The sequence below is a fragment of the Marmota monax genome, unplaced genomic scaffold (genome assembly GCF_021218885.2).
Source record: "Marmota monax isolate L192 unplaced genomic scaffold, Marmota_monax_Labrador192_F-V1.1 WCK01_AAM20220418_F8-fsc00066, whole genome shotgun sequence".
In the NCBI taxonomy this organism is placed as follows: Eukaryota; Metazoa; Chordata; class Mammalia; order Rodentia; family Sciuridae; genus Marmota; species Marmota monax.
In genome coordinates, this window is record NW_026692805.1 from 2212048 (window position 1) to 2234510 (window position 22463).

At 32.5% G+C, this 22463-nt stretch overlaps 1 protein-coding gene across 8 annotated transcripts in view; it reads left to right on the forward strand.

The window, feature by feature from the left end:
- Positions 1-22463, forward strand: part of Wac (WW domain containing adaptor with coiled-coil) — a 72125-nt gene that overhangs the window by 45397 nt on the left and 4265 nt on the right. For 5 of the 8 annotated variants that reach the window (XM_046448234.2, XM_046448233.2, XM_058580526.1 and 2 more), the window contains exons 7-13: positions 2926-3234; positions 13203-13448; positions 14831-14953; positions 15814-15962; positions 17994-18112; positions 19710-19896; positions 20735-20862. In XM_046448234.2, coding sequence (XP_046304190.1) covers positions 2926-3234; positions 13203-13448; positions 14831-14953; positions 15814-15962; positions 17994-18112; positions 19710-19896; positions 20735-20862 — 1261 coding nt within the window. The remainder of the gene's footprint in view (positions 1-2925; positions 3235-13202; positions 13449-14830; positions 14954-15813; positions 15963-17993; positions 18113-19709; positions 19897-20734; positions 20863-22463) is intronic. The other 3 variants (XM_058580528.1, XM_046448238.2, XM_058580525.1) reach the window with 2 other exon arrangements.

Here is a 22463-nt window from a genome sequence, read left to right on the forward strand (position 1 = left end):
ACCCCTGAGCAAATAGAGGATGGGGAAGCAAAGAAGAAGAATGACAGATGAGTATAAAAATAATCTGTTTTAGTTAAAAAAAAAAAAGTTTCAGGGATGCAGTGTTCTGTTCATGCTAAGTAGTTCCTGGGATTAGGCAGCATTAGATTGGACCAGTTGTCTCTACTTATGCTGACGTTTCCAGTGTTTTCCAAAGAGGAAAAAGAACAAAGCTTTGTATGCCTAGTGTATTCTTTCCAAAATAACCTCTCATTTAAGTCATTCTTCCCTCAGGGTAGAGTAAGAGGAGAAATTAAAGACCTGATTTAGGAAAATTAATGGGAGAGGGAATTTTGTGTGTGTATACAGTGTTTTCTTTCAAAGCTTAAAATTTTTTGATCTTCATGATTTCAAAAATTAAGACATGTTTATTAAGAAATTGGAAGAGAGGTCAAGTTTTTTTATCCTATGACCCAGGATCATTTTAAAACTTATACTTTCTTTCTGGGCGTATATATAAATGTATGTAGAAATTGCATGTGTGTGTATTTTACTCTAAAAAAGGGATTATCTGTTACTGGCTTTAGTCTGTTTCTTTAATACTATTTTAGGGATTTATTTCCATGTCAGCTTGTAATTCTACATTTGTTTTATTGCCTACACAATATTCCAGCGTTTGGATGTACCTTTATAAATAACTCCCATTCATGAATACTTGGGTAGTTTTTAGCCTTTTTCTCCTATAAACAAGATTTTTATATTTGCCCTCTTACCTGAAGCTGAATTCCTACATGTGCAGATTATGGGTAGTGGGGCTATGGCTGTGTTGAAATGTAGTTTTGTATCATGCTTTCTTTTTTTTTTTTTCTTTTTAATAGATCAGCCAAGCTGGAAACTATGTGGTAGTAACCAGTTGATGTTGTATAACATTGCCTATCCAAAAAATTTTGGCAGTTTTCCTATGTGTTCAGCATATTGGTGTTCATGTAGAGTAATACTTAAAGCTTGATAAAAGAAACAAGAAGGGGGTAGGATTGGAAAGATTTTTACATGTTCTTCACAACTTGATATTAAGAATTATATGGATAAAATTTTTAAAATGATTCTATTACTGGATCTTTTTCTAATCCATCTGACGAGGTGATCTCTTTAAGTTTAAAGAAATTTCTGTTGGGATTTGTCATTGCACTATTGATATTTTGGATCAAGTGTTTCATTGTTTTGGATGACTGTCCTTTGTTATAGATTGTTGAGCTTCATACTTATCAGGTGCCATTTGCACATCTCCCCTCCAGTCATGATAACGCACGAATGTCCTAGGGAGAGGGTATGTGCAAATAATCATTTCTTTAACAGTGTTCTCTTTAGAGCTGTAATACAAGGCTTTTGCACTTGTAGTTTCTTAGTTCCTATAATGTTTTTTGTTGTTGTTATTTGAAATATCACTTTTAGTTTTCATTGGTATACATTTACTTGACATATTTTGATGGTAGCTATATAGAAATGAAAGGGAATTTTCTTTGTCAAGAAAATAAAAATTCTAGGCAATCAAGTGGTAGAGGTAGGCCTAGTATTACTCCTTTTCTTTCTATTCTTCAAGGGTTTGTGATAGAATTTCTTCTAGCAAAGAGAATACTAGAATTGTAGTTTTATGTCCATGAAAGTTGATAATTTATTAATGTGCCCATGCACAGAAGTTTATTCTGGTGTGATAGTTCAATCTATTTTTTGTTCAATTTTCTAAGGTAACATAGTATATTATAACTTTGGACCCTAAATTTTATACATTAAATCATTGTCAAAAGACCTTGTATTTTTATATGATTGAAATTATTTTTTTGGGATATAGCATATAGTAATGTGTGGTGATAACTTTAAAATGACTTGTAGTTTGAGAGCATTTCTTTGCTGTCTTGGTCTGTGAATAAGGAGTATGAATCGAAAAAAAAAATTCAATATTAAATGGAGAAGGCATCCTTTGGTAAAATTGTGATTCCTGTCACATGTTTGAATCTTAGGGTTTTTACTTGGAGGTTAGTTTAATTTTTCCGTTCCATAGATTGGAATATTGTTAGGTTAGAGACCTTTTCGATTAGTAATAAATGTGGTTAATGTGATTGTTGACATTTTCTTTCCTTCATTCTGTTTTTTGGAAGCATAGTGCTAGAATTTAAATTGTTAATAGAGGTTATTTTCAGTACTTCCCCGTGTGTTTATAGTATTTTTGTACTTTTAAATTGAAAGATCGGTTTTTACTTTAACTGTTAAGTATGTTGTTCATGATGCAGATGTAGGACTTCTATTTTCAGGTAGCATGTATCATTTTTATTAACTTACTGTCAGCATTATTAAAAATATTGGTTTACTTATTGCACATTTCATGATGAGCTCCAACATCTTAAAATGATGTCATTTAAGCCCTTGCATAAATTACTTCAGAACCCACTACTTTAGTATTCAGAAAAATCAAGCTAATAATAAGCTTAATATTTCTTTGCAGTTGGACCACTGTGAATAACTCATTTGATTAGAATCTATGATCCATATTTTAAAGGAATGGAACATTTCCTTTTTTATTTTTGAAACATTAAATTTTTTTAATAAAATATTTTTAGTAAAATATTATATATCCATGTATTGAATCTTTTTTTCCAAGTGTTTTGTTTGAACTACAGTGTGGTTCTAAGAATCCTAAGAAATTAGTAGCCCACTTGAAACCTGAATATAGATTAATATTTATAGTCAGGTTAAACTCCTCTTCTAGTATTTGAATATTTATGTCAGTGGTAAAACTGCACACACTAATTGGGCTTGCAGTTTTATACAGAGATAAATTAGTACAAGTATGTTGCTAAATTAGCTGATGTTAAAGACAGGATTCTAACGTAATCTTTTTTCTTCCCCCTTCTGTCATTCCAACATCTTTTTTCGAACTGTGAACTAAAGTGGAAGACAAGCATTCCAGTGATGCCAGTAGTTTGCTCCCACAGAATATTTTGTCTCAAACAAGCAGACACAATGACAGAGACTACAGACTGCCAAGAGCAGAGACTCACAGTAGTTCTACGCCAGTACAGCACCCCATCAAACCAATGGTTCATCCAACTGCTACCCCAAGCACTGTTCCTTCTAGTCCATTTTCGCTACAGTCTGATCACCAGCCAAAGAAATCATTTGATGCTAATGGAGCATCTACTTTATCAAAACTGCCTACACCCACATCTTCTGTCCCTGCACAGAAAACAGAAAGAAAAGGTATGCCATTATTACTAGATGCTGCACGTTGAACTCTAGTTTCTGATATTTACATTATTTCCTTTGGCTTAAGTAAGGCTCAAATTCATTTAAGTCTTTCATAATGTTACTGCATAGACTTAGGTCTAGAGTTAGTCATATTTTAGCCTTTAAATTTTTAATATCTAGACTCAACTGTTTTTTGCTTTAGATACCGAGGTCAAATCCTTAATTTGTAATTTTTGGCAATGGTTCAAACAACTTATCAGAGTCAAATGGCTGACTGTCCTTTTATATTTGATATTTTAAAATTTTTATTATAATCTTGTTAATATAGTTTAGAAATTGTGTCAATTTTTGTGAATTGAAACATTTCTCTATAACATGTAATTACTGGTTTCAGTTTGTGAATTAGAAAACTTTTGAGTTGTGAGGGCCACAAAATAAGCCCTAATTCAGATATTAACACTTCTTAAGTTTGAAAAGTATAAGTGAACATTATAACCCAAATTGTATTTATAAGACTAGGTGTTAATAAGCATAGCATGTTTAAAAAAGTCTGAAAAGTTAATGACAGCTGCTTGGGAGATGACACACAAAAGAAATAGCAGTGTGATAAGTATATTTTGCATAGAGCTTTCACAATCCCAAACCTGAACTTTATAGTATATATATGTATTTAAGAATCTAAGAAAATTAAAAGGCAGTGAAGAAACAAATTACGGGTAGTCCCATTAGCAAACTATTTTAAGTGTTGAGAAACTTTTCCATGCTTGGTGGGTTTAGGTGAAGATAATTCTTTAAGTCAAATCTATTGCTTGATCCATTGCTTCATATTGATTTAATTTGTTGTTGAGGGGTTTAAATAATTGGATTTCTTTTACTTCTAGTTTCCCCTCTTCTTTTTGTGCATATAATTTAAATGTCTCTTGTTACTGTGGCATTTGTGTTAGATGTTACTAAACCATATGCTTTTATCATACAGTTAAAAAATACATTAAACAGGTTAATGCTTGTTCCAAATACTATAAAACTTCTTAATGATGGTTTGTACCAAATTTATTGCATACGTATCAGATTTACCTGTTGTAGAATAAGTTTGCGAAAAAACTTGACGAAATATGAATTAATGCATTAATTATTAATTAATTTCTGAAGAATGTTTTGGTTTTTTAGTTACTGTAATTTCCTTTATTTGGTCACAGAAAAAATTTGTTTAAAAACCCTTGCAGTTAAAAAAAAAAAAAGTGACCTAGGTACAGTGGCATCTCCCCATTACGGGGAGGCTGTGAGTGAGAGGATCACTTCAGCCCAGGTATTCACTAGACTACTCTTGGCTAAACATAGCAAGATACTTGTCTCAAAGCAAAATCTCAACCTTGTAGAAGAAGTCTTTATCTCATTTTACCTTTGTATTTAACACTTTTTAGCTCTTCTCTTTTTTGAAATTTTTCTCTTTTATATGATATGGTTTATATGATGCTACTCTCCTCCAATTTCCTAATTATTTTCACTTTGCACTTCTTATATTGGTATCATCTACTTTTTTTTTTTTTCCTGTTTTGTCCTTTTTTCTTGCTTAAAATGTCTTCTTTTTCCTTGTGACCATCTTGACACCCACATCTTTAATTCCACTTCACAATAATTTTTCTACTTCTTTCTTGGTATTTGTTACATTTTCTCACATACAGTGTTCAAAATTTTCTCCCTGTTCCATAATTTAGATTGTTAGTACTTGACAGCATTTTCCCCAAAACTTTTCCTTCCTTGTTCTTCAGCATTCTCACTACTTCTACCCATCCTTTCACAAATCTTAAGACTCTTTCTAGATCTCATTTAGGTATATCCTTTCTGCTGTTATTTACCACCAGCATTTTTGAAACTGGGATTGAATGACCTTCTTATTTCGTTCATTTTAGTCTGTCCTTAAAGTGGCATTGTTATAAAATTTAGATTAGATCGAGCCATTTCCTTGCTTAAAAACTTTCTATGTAGTGATTTTATCTTAGCTAAAAGCAATCAGAACTTAGTAAGATTGTAGTAAGTACTGAACAGCCTGGTTGCATTCTCTTACTACCTTGATCTCTAACCGTTTCACTCTTGCATCCACTTCATCTGTTGTGAACATGTGTATTTCTTAGAGCATGTTATGTTCTTTCATGTTCTGAGCCTTGTTAAATTGGATTTTTTTTTTTCACTACATATTGAACTCTGCTGTTTCTTTAGGGCTGAACTCTGATGTCATGATAGTTTTTGTATTACTTCTCCCACTGTTTCCCAAATGATTTCTACTTTTTTCTAAAATTGTATTTATAAATTTAGTTTTTTCAATAATATATTCTCTCTCGGGTTAGTCTGTTTTACTGCATTTTTTACTTTGTTCACCTTCTACCCTCTCTTTCCGTGCTTTTAGCACCATTCCTGATAAACTTAACACAATTAAAATTTATAGTAACTTTAAGCTTATAAGCTTAAAGAAGAAACACAATTGCCTTTGAAATTATCAAATTTTTTCCTGCATGCTAATTGAAGACAATATTAACTGTCTTAAAGAAATTATAATAGTTTTGATATTTTCTCGTCATCCTTCAGTTAGTTTAAATTTGTGAAGTGTCCATTAATTTTAAATGCATTTCTAATTGAAAGTCAGTGTTATTTAAATTAAATTTCCTGTTGAATCTTTGTCAACATCCTGATTTTCTTCAACAGTTAAATAATTTAGGATTTGGGGGTTTAGCTCCGTGGTAGAGCACTTGCCTAACATGAGTGAAACTTTGGGTTCAATCTCTAACAGAAAAATTTTAAAAAATTTATATAATGACATAATTTATGTTAAAAGATTGATGGTTCAAAAAAGGTTGTTGTTGGTCTTAAGTGATAATATGACTAAGTATTTTTATAATATTTTTAATAATATGTCTAAGGGTGTTACTTGTAGTTTGCTGTATCAAATAATACAAGAGCAGAATCTTACCTGCTGCTCTCTTCCTAGTGCTTGACATAGTAATAAGCACTGTGTAAATATTTGTTGCAGATGAGTAAACAACTCTAACACTGTTAATGAATGTGTTGTGGGTTGAAGAGCACCTGTATTGGTCACGGCAATGTAAGAAAAGTTTAGTAATTTAGAATTATAACAGGTAAATTTATAAATAAAGTAGTCACAAAAGCAGACCTAAGTGAAGTCAAGCTCTCAGAATTAGTATATCTACATGATCAGATCATTAACATACTTGTGTCTCAGTGGGAGAGGGAAGAGAAATCAGTCGTTTATTAATATGCGCTGACATTCATTTGGAATAGAATTCCCCTGTGTGTTTTTATGGTATCTGCAGACTAAGTAAAATTTGAATAAACTCTTAAGATTTTAGTAATGCATTAAGACAGCTGACACAGAAGGTTATTTACTGTCCAGGTGGACCAACTTCAGCTGTCAATTGCTTTGTTTTTGAAAGTTTTTAGGGTTACTAAATATTGAGGAAAAATAGGTTGGCCATAGTTACTCAAATGTTTGAACAGCTGAATACATAAATTAGAGGAATTTAGTCTTAGTAAATAAGTTTAAATTTAGTCCAATGGCTGAAAATGGTATTTCAAACCGTAGAACAGGAGAATCAACTATGACAAAAAGAATATTAGGAAATATTATTGTTAATAATTTGTGAATAAGGGTGACCTTTTAAAATCAAGACCCAGAATGCATTTAGCTTTTAAAAAGTTGATAAATTTAGCTAGGTGTGATGGTGCATGTTTTTAGTAATCCCAGCAACTCAGGAAGCTGAGACAAGAGGATCCCAAGTTTAAGACTAGCCTTAGCAACTTGGTGAGTTCTAAGCAACTTGGCATGACCCTGTCTCAAAATAAATACAAAGGGTTGGGGATGTGGTAAAGCATCCAAGGGTTCAGTCCCCAGTACCAAAAATAAAACGTTGACATATTGACCACTGAGATATTTAAAATTTCAAATATAATAATCAAGATTAAAAAAACAAATAATGTTAGGAGAAGATATTTACAACATACATAGCAGTGGGATACATTAAGAAACCATGCAAAGAATGTGAACAGGTTATTAGAAAAAAGGAATTTTAAGTTGTCATCAGACTTTATATTTCATACAAAATTAATTTTAAAAATGAACTAAAGATCACATTTCAATAGCTAAAATAAGATTTTAAAGGAAAAACGGGCTGGGGATATAGCTCAGTTGGTGGAGTTTTTGCCTTGCATGCACAAGGCCTTGGGTTCAATCCCCAACATCATAAAACAAAAAAACAGGAGGAAATCTTCAATGTTGAAGTTGTCAGTGACACCAAAAACTCAGGCAGTGAATAAAAAATAGATATTGGACTTCATTAGTGTTAAAAGATTTTATAAAGAAAACTACCAAGTGTCTATACAATTAGAGAAAATATTTATAAATTTCATATATTATAAGGAATTGATACTGAGAACATCCAATTTAGCAATAACAAAAAATCCAACTCAAAAATGGACAAAGGGCTTGAATACATTTCTCCAGAGATGATATTTTGATTGCCAATAAGCACATGTAGAGATGCTCAACATCAATTCATTAGTCACGAGGGAAATACAAATCTAAACCACAATTAAATAACATTTCACACCCATTAGGATGACTTGTGACCTTTAAAAAAAATCATACTTTTGAAGTTGTGAAGAAATTGGAATTCTTATACTTGCTGGTAGGATTGTAAAATGGTGTAGCCACTAGGGGTTGGTTAGTTCCTTTAAAAGTCTTGCAGAGAATTACCTGCAGCATCCAACAGTTTGTCTTCTATATATACACCACAAAATATTGAAAGCCAAGGATTCAAGATTTTTCTGTTCCTAGCAGTTAATTATTCATTGTAGACAAACATGAAAAACAGTAAGTGTTCATCAACAGATTAAAGACTAAAATGTGATGCATATTTACATACAGTGCAGTATTATCAACCTACAAAAGGAATGAAAATTCTGGCATGTGCTGTAGAATGAGGATGAAATGAGAACATTAAGACGTACTAAGACTTCATTTATGGATTGATTCATTAAGACAGAAAATAGAATTGTGGTCCTAGGGGGCTGGTGGGAGTATTTGAGGAGTTGCTTAATGAGTAATTTGTAAGATGAAAAAGTTTTAGAGATGAATGATTATGAAAAGTTGCAGAGATGTGAATGTCCTTAATGCTGCTGCATCATACACTTAAAATGGTAAATTTTATGTATAACATATTGAGTATTAAGATGAAGTTGTGAGTTCATTTTTTCAATTTTTAGGTTGGACAGCAATTGGATATGGGGAAATGTGGTTGGTGAATGGGTTAGTGTTAGTGTTGGTCAGTTTAACAACATCTGTTAAAAATTGAAAAACATACTTTTGTAGTAGAGTGAAGATTCTCTTAGTTGAATAAAAAAGCAAGTTGCAAACTACTTATAAACATACATGAATGTTGATGTTTTCTAACTGCATAGAAGTTTTAGAAGGATATGTGATTAAAAATATAATACATAATTCAAAGCAAATTGATAGTCATAGTAATATTTTTAATAGGTATCAGTGCCTTACAACCATGTGTTTTTTTTCTGTTATACCTGTATACTGTGTTTTCTTTTATAAACTACTTCATGTACCACCACTATTACAAAGTGGAAAAAGCAGATTGTCTTTGATATAGTAGTTGTTTGAGATACGTGTGTTCATATCCCTCTTCGTATTAACAGCAGTTGTCAAAACACCATAGGAAATTGAATAGAAATGCAGTTATTATCAGTATCTTTAAAAATCCTAAGTGTATATCAAAAAGAGTTATTTGCTATCCTAGAAAAATTTACTTTGGTGTATGCCCTAGGTGACTTGGAAGGTTGGGTTAGAAAAGTTGCCTGATAAAACAATTTTTTCTTAATTTTCGTTAAGTTACTCCCCCTTCAGGAAAAGAAGTGTAAATATAAATCAATAACTCATAAGTATAAAGAGAAGGAAGGTTGTTTTATCTTAAGGCAGAGAGATTATTTAAAAACGAAATTTTTATGAACTTATTTATGGTTCATATTAAATAATTAAATAATAAACACTTCTACAACTTGTAGAAGTGTAGGGAAGTGAATAGTTTGAAATAGCTTAGGGTAAAGATCTGGATATCTCTAAGTCAAAGTACTAACAGTTTAAAAGTGTATACCATTCCTTTGACAGAAGAATGTTTAAGGTAGCCATGATTTATTAGCCTCATATCCTAACAAATTAGAGTCTAGCTTAAAAGGTTTCAAAGACTGTTAATTAAAATTACATTTGTGTGAACAGCACAATAAGTAATTGTTAAGGTATTCTTAATATGTTACCCTTTTTAATGAAAAAAGTAGTTTAGTTTTTCAAGTATTCAAAATAAGCCTAAGAAAGTGAATATAGCACGGAATAAACGGTTTATTAACTCCTTTAGCTATTTATTATATTGTTGAAAACAGACTTCATCCTCCCAGCATCATCATTTTTTTTTAGGCCAATTCAAAAGATTGTCCTAGAAGTAAAGAGAGAATGTGCATCTTTGCTTATATTGCATCCTGTTCACAAATATATGTTGATGAGGCCTAGTCCCATTTTACTCTAAGGCTGTGAGATACATCACACAAAAATTTCTCTTCTGATAGAGCTCTTATTTGAGTAGAACATTATTGTATAATAGAAGATGCTTGGTACTATGAAGAAAGAGGACGGGGGGCATAAGAGAAACCCCTCAAATGTAAAACTTATACATTTGTAAAATGGAGATTACTCAGAATAGCATTTGTAGTAATTATTAAACTCAAATTAGTTATTAGTTTCCAGTTACACAGGTAGACTGAGGTGCATAATATTCAGATATATGAATACGCTATCATATGGTTTGGAAAGGCATTTGTGTCTTGGAAGGGGGAAGGGCTAGTAAAAGAAGAGTATAAAAATGGGATAGTGAAGGCCTTCCTGGAAAACAGTTTTAGCTTTTCTGTCTTTGGTCTTATTCTCACTCCACTCAAAGTCATAAGGAACCTTCAAGATTCTCCAGTCTGTATTTTTTGTTACCAGCAGGGGGTGCAGAACATTTACAAGTTGTACATATGTGTAAGTCTCCCAGGTTCAGTATTTCTAAGTTGGAGCCCAAGTATCTATTTTTTTTAAATATCTTTTTTTAGTTGTCAATGGGCCTTTAATTTGTTTATTTATATGTGGTGCTGAGAATTCTACCCAGTGCCTCTCACATACTAGGCAAGCACTCTACCACTGTATTGTATTAGAAAAGAGGAATTTTAAGTTGTCATCAGACTTTATATTGCATACAAAATTAATTCTAAATATTAATTTTAAATTAATGAGGCACAACCCCAGCTGCAAGTATCTGTATATTTTTAAGCTTTAGAAATGATTATATTCCTTTAAGCAGTGTATTGAGAACTAATACTAAAAGTCAGGCTTTGTAATAGAGAAATTCTGACCTTTAGAGATGTCACTTGCCTGGGGGGTCCTAATAGGATTAACTGGTTTTTATGCTGCTCATCTCTCACAACTCTGCAAAGGCAAAAAAGGGAAATAAACCTATTTAAATTAGAAATCAAGAATGTTTAGTTTTTGTCATTCTTTATGGTGATGTGTATTAGTATTCTGTTTTATAGTGTTTCTTTTGATTGGCTTAAATCTAGGACAACATTGAAGAACTATTAATCTCTTCTATTAAGACTTCCAAGTCTGGGGGCTGGGGATGTGGCTCAAGCGGTAGCGCGTTTGCCTGGCATGCGTGCGACCCGGGTTCGATCCTCAGCACCACATACAAACAAAGATGTTGTGTCTGCCGAAAACTAAAATACATGTATATATATATAAATTCTCTCTCTTAAAAAAAAAAAAAAGACTTCCAAGTTTGAATGGATTTTGCAGCACCAAACAAAATTGAAAATACCTCATAGTTTCTTTTCCAACTTGATTCTGCCTGTCATTAAGAGCAGAAGGAGGGCTGGGGATGTGGCTCAGTGGTAGAGCACTTATCTCACAAGTGTGGAAGTTGTAGTTGCCCCTTAAAATAGAATGACTGATGGATTTTTCCGAAGGGGGAAAAGTCAGTCATTTCAATCAAGTTTCTTTGCTAATCTCGATTAATGGATAAATAAAGTGGGAAATGATAGTCTGCCAAACTCAAGTATTTTGCATTATAAAAATAAAAAATCTTAGGCCTTCTGAGTTGGTTGCAGTTTTAATCAACATATCCTTGAAATGGACTTAAAGCAGCTATGAGATTGCTACTTAAAAGAGGTTCTGCCCCTGGTTCTTTGACAATTATAGTAGTGTAAACAAACTGAAAGACTGCTGGTAATTCCCAGCTTCTCTGGGACCATGAAGGTTAGTGAATGCTTTGTTCTAGAGTTAAAGATGAAGATTTACAATGATTAGATTATAAAATTGAAATGCAGTTGTCCTGAAATGTATGTGTGACTTCATAACAGCAATTTTTAATTCAGTCGTATGACATATATATAATCTTGAAAATCTTGAAGTGGATATGCATGGGAAATTAAAGGTGCTTTCCCAAATGCCCATATTTAGTCTTTATATCAAAATTACAAATGTATGAATGTTGTTAACCTTTGGATTCATGTTTCTAATATTCTTTCCTGCTTTGAAGTCACTATATTAATACAATCTCATGGTATGTAAAAACCACAGTTGTTTATTTTCTTGTTGGTGGACGTCATTTAATTCTACTTTTAAGCTAAAATAAAGGCAACACAGTGCTGTTGTTGAGTGTTTCCCTTGATTTGTATATATCACAGTTTCACTGGGGGCAGTTCACCTAAGGGCAATTACTGGGTTATTAGGTGTATTTATCCTCACCTTTTTAAGATAACACTGAATTATTTTCCAGAATGGTTGTATCAGTGTAGTTTCAACCAGAAATGTTAAGTAAATATTTTCATTACTCCTTGCCAACATTTAGTATTTATTATCAAACTTAAATTTTTGCCAATGCAGTGTGAGTAAATGGATTCTTGTTTTATTTTACACGTTTCTGATGATCAGTGAATAGAATTAAATATCTTTTCTTGAGTTTTTAGACTACAGATTTCTTCTGTGAAATCTTTTTATATCTTCCTCCATTTTTCCTTTGGATAGTTTTTTTTTTAATTCATAGAAATTCTTTAAAATATAATGCTTGCTAATATTTTGAATTAGTTATCTTGCTTTTTGTAATTTTAGAAATCTACTTATGTCGATGATACCTTTTTATGTTTTCTTCTAATAGTTTTAAAAACTTATAAATATACTTACAAAATTTGGTCTATCTTAAATTATTTATCTGACAGGGCATCTCATGTGTTGCATTTTTCTTCAGGAATCTTCAGAATTTTTATTAGCAATTTATCAAATGCTGTAAAGATACCATTTGGGTCTTGATTACAATTGAATTTATATTAATAATTTGAATAGTAGCTTTGCATACTTTTTTCATGCATCTTTTATTTAAATACTGAGTCTGGGCTTCAGTTTTTAGGATTTGAAAGAGTCCTTTTTATTGGTAATATTTACTATGTTATCCTAAAGAGTCTTTCCTCATTCATCACATCCTTAGCCCATCTTTGAGGGTGAACACCATGGTGCCCATCCTGTTATGTATTAAGGCCTTGTCTTAGGTTATTACTATGGTCATAAATATTTTTTTACCTTATTTTATAGGGCCTATAAATTAAGGTGTATAATATTGTTCCTTTTTTCTAATGGAAGCTGTTTGTGTGGTTAATATATAACCATGTTTGAGACAGCATTACTTAGTGTGGTACTTTAAAAAAAAACAGATATGAATATGGCTTATTAGCTTTTTTAACTTGCCATTTCATTATTCTAGTCAGGCAGATATTTACTGAGCAATCTTGTGAACACTAAATGGGAAGTGCTTTTCTGATTTTTGTTCAGGTTCCAACATTCAGGTAATTTTTTTCGGTTTTATCATCATCTTTTTATTTAGAGTCTACATCAGGAGACAAATTGGTATCACATTCTTGCACAACTCCTTCCACTTCTTCTGCCTCTGGACTGAATCCCACATCAGCACCTCCAACATCTGCATCGGCAGTCCCTGTTTCTCCTGTTCCACAGTCACCAATACCTCCATTACTTCAGGACCCAAATCTGCTTAGACAGTTGCTTCCTGCTTTGCAAGCCACGCTGCAGCTCAATAATTCTAATGTGGACATATCCAAAATCAATGAAGGTAAATTTTTGATAGCAATAATTTAAAAAAACATTTGTTTGCATTGTGCAAAATTATGTTATCAATGAAATTCCCAACTAAGGGATGGTCTGTTGTTTCCTTTTGAAACTAATGTTTAAATTTCTTCTTTTTGGAGTTTAAAATTTATTCTCTTTCATAGTTTAAAGGCATTGTTAGTAAAATTGAGTTAGTAATACTTCTATATAGATTTTTTTCTTTATTGTTTTGTGGTGTTGGAAATCAAACCCAGGGCCTCAAGAATGCTAGGCAAACATTCTACCATTGAGCTATAACCTCAACCTATTTCTATATATTTTTTAAAGCTTCTGTGTGTCTGGTAGTTACTGGAGATGAGCTCTTCTGTGTGTTAAGTATAGAAACAAAATATGAAATATTTGTTAAAATTCATATAAAAACTCAGCATTTTAAAAATATTTAAATATGTTAAGTACTAGAAGATTAAAAATTCAGGTTGTAACTTAAAATACTTGTAAAAGATTCTCAGAAGGGAGGGAGGTACTGAATAAAATTTTTCCCCTCCCTTCCTCTCCGGTTAAGCACAGTAATTCTAGCTTTTCTTTTCAGTATGCTACTGAAGTGAAGTGTTCAGGCAATCAACTTGAAGAAATCTGAATAAAAGTGGTTGTGGTTTTAATTTGGAAATCATTCAGATTCAGACATTAATTCTAAGAGCATTACATAATTTTCTGATAAGAATCATCAATTTACATTTATACATAATATATTTAATAATAGTAGTTAATTCTAAAAAGAGCTAGACATGAGTTTTCTATTGCTTTCTTCAACTTTATTTTTGTTGTCTGAAATTTGATTTTGTAAGTAAATGCAAAGTAAGCTTTGAATAGTTTGAGGTGATAGCATAAAATGTGTAAATTATGTCTTACGCAGCAAAAATACATGGTATTCCTAAGTACTGGCTTTTTAATTTTCATTGTTAAATGTTTATTGGTGGATATTGATGTATAGTGGTCAGCTTTTCTAAAAAAGCAATCAATGAAATAACAACCATTTATTCAGTTAATTCCAAGTAATTAACTGAGCATTCTACTTATATATGGATAGTCTTCTGACACAGAAGCTCCAGTGAATGTTTTTTGGTGCTTTAAAAAAGTCTAATTGAGGAGTCTTGTTTTTGTAAAAGAGACAATTGTTTACCTTTAGTGTAAATCTATTTTCTTTTTCTCTTAGATCATTTTAGTCTTAGACCTGTTATAGTATTCATTTTCTCTAGGTTGTATTTTGAGAGTTGTGACTTGAAACACTTGCTTTTTTTCTGAGTTCTCTTTGAGTTTTCAAATTGTTACCAATGCCACATAAACCTCATTGTTTTTATTTGAATTTAGTGGATGATGTGTTTTTAGTTCTTACAGCAGCTGTGACACAAGCTTCACTGCAGTCTATAATTCATAAGTTTCTTACTGCTGGACCATCTGCTTTCAACATAACATCTCTGATTTCTCAAGCTGCTCAGCTCTCTACTCAAGGTATTCATTTATATTCTTAGATATTTCTAAAATTTGTTTCTTGGTTTTGTTTTGGAATTAAGGGCAATTTTTTGTGTGTGTGGGGGGGTGTTTTTAATTTTGCCATAAAATGGTGATTTTATTTTTGGTTTTTGTAACATTGGCATATACCATTTTATTTCGTTTTATTTAAATGAAGCATACTTTGACATTTATTTTAGGTATTGCCATCAGACCTATAACATAGTTATATTTAATTCAGAATTAAGTTGCTAATAAGATATTTTACTCCAAAGCTGAAAGTTAACTTTGGTATATCTTCTGTTTCTGTGAAACAAGTTTGGTTGAGATTGATGTTGGCTGATTTTTGTCTAGAGATGCAGAAATGCCCAATTCCTGCTTGAATTTGATACCTCTTCATCATGATGGTATTGAAATAGAGAAAGACAAGAGCAAAAAGGATTGCTTTGTCAGAAAATGATAAACTGAACAGTAATACCTGAACTGAAATGGAAGTATAGTGATGCAGAGACACCTGAAACACTCTGTCTAGCCTTATGAGGCAGGGGACTGTGAGATGCCTGGGTCTAAACAAAGAATAGTAAAAAAGAAATGAGACCCTGTGAGAATAGGTTCAGGCTTAGCTTCCTTGTCCAGTCTCGGGGAGAGTGGACCTTGCACTGAGTATGATACTATTTAACAGTGCATTTAGTTAGCATGGCATCCAGTGAAGATGTCACATTTTTTCTTTTTCAGAAAAATGTTCTTTGGGGGAATGTGAGGTATGGGTTATATTATGGATTATGTAGAGTGATGCTGAGATCTTCATGTATATTACAAAGGTTTTGGCTTATTTAAGTTATTTCTTCACTCTTTTCCAGCCCAGCCATCTAATCAGTCTCCAATGTCTTTAACGTCCGATGCTTCATCCCCAAGATCCTATGTGTCTCCAAGAATAAGCACACCTCAAACTAACACAGTCCCTATCAAACCTTTGATTAGTACTCCTCCAGTTTCATCACAGCCAAAGGTATGTCACCTTTGAGGGAAATTGCTTGCTTTGGAAAATCAATAATATTTTAGAACCTGTATTGTAGAAAATGGCCCAGGAGGTGTAGTGGAATGAATGAGAGGTGACTGATAGTAGATGCAGAAAGGGGTGCTTGAATCTGTGCTAATTATATACACCATCTGATTCTGTTTTCTCTATTGATGTTGGGATTTGTGGCATGGAGAGTGTGATAAAGATGATGTACTAAGTGAATCTAAGTATCTGTAGAGTTTCAAATTATAAAAGATGAGAGAATGTTTTTCAGTGTCCTTTTCTCATTTTATTTTAAAAATGAATTCATTTCTCTAAGAGCTTCACATATATACATTTAATTTTCACATCATGAGACTCATAGTGTTTATTTCATTTACTAAGTAAAATTAAATTTTCAGAAAAAGGATAGTTTTGTGGTAGATTAAGAATTTGAAACCTAGGGCTTTGTGAATACAGAACACATTTGGCTAGGCAATATGCCTGTGTGTGTCTAATGCAGAATCTTATATAGATGATGCTTTAGAACCACAGTTAGAAAACTTGCTTTTCTGTTCCTACCAGAACCTAGCAGAACCATCCTAGTGGTACAAAACCATAAAGTTTTGTACCACAGCATGAGTACTGGCTGCAGTTCAGAAGTAAAAGGCAATTGTACTCATTCTATACTCTATAAACAGGCCATCAGTAAAATACTGAGTTTTGTATAATTTTTTTTTTCTAAACTCTATCTGATAAATGTAGGTAGAAATTGAAATTCTTTCTAGTAGTTGAAGATGGTGGTAGCCATCATTCCCTTCCACAGCGAGCGATTGATGTATGTTTTAGGATCTAGTTGAACTTTTAAAATTCCAGGTTATAATTAGTTTATTATGTAGTTTCTAAATGCCTGAATTTTGAGGGGGTAAAAATTATGAATTTCAACAAAATAGAACTTAATATCCTTAGAGCTTTAGTTTTTTAAAAGTGTAATAGTGGCATAAAGGTGTATTAAGAATTCTGATGCAAAAAAAAAAAAAGCTCGTGTATAATGGCATAATTTGGCGTGAACATACTGTATACAGAGTTACAAAAAATTGTACTGTGGATGGATAATTATGAATATTAGTAATGCACTCCACTATTGCCATGCATGTAATAAATAAATAAATAAATAAAGTGCAGTAGTGGCTAAAAGTAATAGTATTGAGTTTCTAGTCACTTTAAAATGAGCATTTCAAATTCCATAAGCAAATAGCTGCCCTTTTGTTTTGTTTTTGTTTTGTTTTGTTTTGTTTGCATTGTCTACCTTTCTGTCTGAATTTGGGGCTTATGTTTTAAACTGCCTTGTTTTTTTCTATGACATCTGAATATAAATAGCATATTTATCCCCATTGGCAATTATGGACTTCTTGATCTGTCTCTAAAAGGTAACATCTCTTTTGAAGACCTCTCAGGTTGAATTATATGTATATAACTTATTCTTTGTGTGTGTGTACACTCAATATGTGGTGGAAATTTTGGCATCAGTATTTGTGTAATGTAATATAGATAATTACTTTTATTGATAACAGACATAATAATAAATCAAGAGGGATATTGCAGTTTATTGGAACGAAAACTGCTGAAAACCTGGAGAACTAGTTTCTTCTGCTGGTGTTAGTAATACTGTTATGGTCTTAGGCCATTTTATGAAGAAATGAGATCTGTTTCAAAACTTGACTGTCTTCTTGTTGTGTGAATTTGGCAGGCCCTCTGATTCCTCTTTGTGAAAAATCCAGATTTTATAGTGTTTGAGATTATTAACTAGATTTGAAGGGAAAGGTATGATTGGATTTGAGAACCCAATCAGTAATTTACAGTATTAAATATCACTAGTATTAATATTATGGAACAAAAATTAAGATAACCATTTTCTTAATCACTGGAGAATAGAAATAATAGGAAAATTGCATTGATAGTAGAAATTTTGTGCTTCTCTACTTTCTGTGCTATATGCCTATGTGCTGGAAACTGTCTCACCAGATTTTAACATTTCAGGTTAGTACTCCAGTAGTTAAGCAAGGACCAGTGTCACAATCAGCCACACAGCAGCCTGTACCTGCTGACAAGCAGCCAGGTCATGAACCTGTTTCTCCTCGAAGTCTTCAGCGCTCAAGGTAAATTGATCTTGTGTATTAGACTGCGTTTTTGTTTTCTTTAATATGAGGTGCTACTATATTAATATTTATATGTATAATAAAACAAGTTTGGAAGAATCCATGGAGAACCTAGTATAATTTTATGGGTTATAAAATTTGTAAAGATAAAAAGGGTGTAGTGGCACATACCTGTCATTCCAGTAGCTTGGTGGGTCTGGGGCAGGAAGATCACAAGTTTTAGGCTAGCCTGGCCAATTAATTAGACCCTATCTCAAAATGAAATTAAAAGGGCTGGGAAAGTAAAATAGCTCAGTGATAGAGCAAACTTGGGTTCAATCCCCATTACTACAAAATATGTAATAAATAAATAACCAAAATGCAAAGACAAATCTTTTTGAAGTGAAACTTGGTTATTTTGAAGAAAATGGCTCTTTAAAATTTACTTAAGTATATGAACTAAAAATATGGAATAATTGTACCAAAAGGGCAGATGCTTTTACAATATTTTATTGATTGCATCACCTCATGATTCAAGTGTTTTGGTGAAGCCAAAAATACAAAACTTGGACCACTGTTTTCCACTGGAATATATCAGAGTTTACTAATAGCTTCAATTCTGACCTTATACACATTGCATTTCATATAATTATGTAGCACTGTGTTGTGTTTTCACTTTCCTTGGATCATAGCAATACAACCTTAAATGAAACTTGTTGAATGAATGGTTTTCATTTAATTGATTTTTTTTCCTATTTTTATTTCATGCTACAAGGTGGCAAAATAATTCAACTGTTGTTTTTATTGTTGTTTTCTAAACAAGCATTTCAGAACTTATACATCCAAATGAGAGTTGTTCCCTTCAAAATAATCACCTTTGGATGCTGTCTACTTACTCCAGCAATGTTGCCATTGCTCAGAACATTTTTGGGAAATTCTTCTTTTAAATTGTCTTTAGAGGCTGCAGTGTTATTTTAAATATCCTCAGTGATGAAAACTCTTCATCCTTTGGGAGATTTAGTTTTTGGAAATAACTGAAATTCATTCAGAGCCAAGTCTGGTGAAGCAGGTAGGAAATCAACTTGGGTGATTAAATTTTTGGTTCTCACACCATATCCCCAAACCCTGGCCCAAATCATTCAGCTTTAAAAGAAGATAACTAATTTTAGAGTAATTTTTTTGTGTGTTATTTTGCCACTATGTTTATTTCAGTGCTGTCTGATAAAATGCCCTTATTTTGCTTCAAATTATTTTATCCTCTGATTCAACTTTGTTCTGATGTTGAACAAAGACCCTTCCCTCTAAAGAGGGATATATGAGACACAATATTCAGATGTGCCTTTTATGTACACCTATAAAATATGACCATTTCTTATTTATATTAGTGTTTGTGGTATACAAAGTCAACAGGTTCTGCTGTTGAATTTGAAAAATACAATTACTTTCAATTTGATTTTGACAGTAGTTTTCTTTCCCTGAAGTGTATTGAGGAATATATGATATACTTGGGTTGCCAAAGTATATTTAGGAATTTGGATATCTTTAAATTAATAGACTATATTAACAGGAAGTTTCTATGATACCACTTTTAATTATACATTCTACATTTTTCTTCCAGTAGCCAGAGAAGTCCATCACCTGGTCCAAATCATACTTCTAGTAGTAATGCATCAAATGCAGCAGTTGTACCACAGAATTCATCTGCCCGACCTGCATGTTCATTAACACCTACACTAGCAGCACACTTCAATGAAAATCTCATAAAACATGTTCAAGGATGGCCTGCAGATCATGCAGAGAAGCAGGTATGTTACATGATTCACAGTAAATATTTTATTACACTGGCAAAAAACACATTCTGATTGTAGGAAATCCAATCTGGACCACTGAGTTTGAGCTATATTTATAATAACTTATTTTAAATTATATCAGCTATAATTTTTAAAATATTTGATCTGTATGAGCTCTTTGGTTTCACAAAATACTTTAACACAGGTACTCAGTGTTAAATGCTATGCTAATAAGTGCCTTGTATTTGTTTTCTTCATTGCTTTTATTAGGATTTGCTAGCGTGTAGATAAGTGTTTTCCCATTTTGGCCATTGAAGCCCCTATGTTTGTGGCCAAATAAGTTATTCCAAGGTCAGTGATGTGGCTCAATTTTATGTCCTTTTTCCACTCAGTGACTTGACTCTGATTGTTTAAGAATCTGTTAGAATTATGAATTTCATGAGTGACTCACTAGACTAACAGAAGTTAATGAAACATTTTTGCTTAAAGGTTTAAAACCTTAGGATATTCCAGTCACTGCCATTTTCCTCTCCCTTAACTAACAATAGTGAGGTTCTTCTGCAGGATGACAGTCTCTGGTTGACTTGGTGTCCTTTATGAACCTCAAATTATGAGCTCTTCCAACTTATTACAATCCAGAGGTTGGAAATGCTATTCTGGTAAGAAACCTGAAGGGGAATTCAAAGTAACTTCCATTAGAGATGGTTTCTTTAATTGCCAGCATTTTTGTGCATTGAAAGGAAATGGATTAGTCTGTGATCTTGGTCTAAAGTTCTTGGAAATCAGCATGTTTTATTTTGTGTATGTTAATATTATTTACAGTATATTTAATGGAATCTATATTTCTTTAAAGGCATCAAGGTTGCGTGAAGAAGCTCATAACATGGGGAGCGTTCACATGTCAGAAATTTGTACTGAATTAAAAAATTTAAGATCTTTAGTCCGAGTATGTGAAATTCAAGCAACTTTGCGAGAGCAAAGGTAAGATTTTCACTGGAATAAATATTTATTTTTCTTAGAACTATGTACAGCAATAATCCCCTTTTCTCTGGGAGTATATTTCAGGATCTCCAATGAATGCCTTAAATTGTGTATAATACCAAATCCTATAGTTTATTGCCTTTTTCATCCTAATTGTGTATCATACACCATGGCCATAACTTTTCTAGTTTGAGGTGCAACATCAAAATTAGCATGAGTGTCTTTTCCTTCATAGTTTCACAGTTAAAAAATTCACTCTTATTATAGATCTTCGCAGCCTCAGCATACAATTTTTTTCTTTCCTTATTAAGTTGAGAATTTTTGCCTTTTTACTTTACGGCCTTTTCTTTTTTTGATGGACCTTTACTCATTTGTTTAGATGTGGTGCTGAGACGTGAACCCGGTGTCTCACACATGCTAGGCAAGCACTCTACCACTGAGCCACAACCCCACCCCCACTTTATGGCTTCTTTTTGGCATATTGGAATTGTCAGCACTGCTACTCTTATGCTTTGTGACCATTGTATAATAAACTAAGGATTACTTGAACATAAGCATTGTTTTACTATAAAGGTCAATCTGATAACCAGGATAACTACTAAGTGATTAACAGGCAGGTAGCATATGAAGCATGTTGATACTGAATAAAGGGATGATTCACATCTTGGGCAGGATGGAGTGGACAATGAGAGAGATCATCATGCCACTCAGAACAGGGCACATTTTAAAACTTACCAATTGTTTCTGGAATTTTTCATTTAATATATTTGGCCTGCAAGTAACTGAAACCACAGAACGAGAAATAGTAGATAAAGGAGCACTACTATAAACTTTTTATAATTTAATAATATTCCTGATAAATAGCATCTTGGTTTCTCTTAACCCATGATAAATTAGGCTTTTTTTCCTTTTACATTTAAAAAGTGAAATGTCAACAGTAGCTATCATGGTGTCTCTTCCTGATTTGAGGTTAGCACTTTTTTTTAATATTTATTTTTTAATTATAGGTGGACATAATATCTTTATTTTATTTTTATGTGATACTGAGGATTGAACCCAGTGTCTCTCGAGTAGGCGAGCACTCTACCTCTGAGTCACAACCCCAGCCTGAGGCTAACACTTTTTTTGCTGAGGATATTTGTTTCATTTGAAATTTTTTATTACTATTTACATTATCCTTGCATCACCTATATATATCCCTTGGAAATTTCAGAAGGAATTTTGTCTAGCAAATTTAATAATATCTAATAGTATCTACTATCTTAATTGTTTTTCTACATTAATTCTTATCCTCCATTACTCTGGTATTTCACTTAAGTACAGTAAGTCACATTAAATAATATGTTTGTTTTTAAATGCATTGTCACAAAATCGAGGACAAATTTTTAGTTGCTTTACGTTCTGTCTATATAAGTCACTAGCTCAGAGGGAAGAGTTAATCTTGTTGTAAAACCATAAATATTTTAAAAATACCAAATTAAAGCTGAGTGTGGTGGTGCACGCCTATAATCCTCACAGCTTGGGAGGCTGAGGCAGGAGGATCGTGAGTTCAAAGCCAGCCTCAGCAATGATGAGACGTTAAATGACTCAGTGAGACCCTA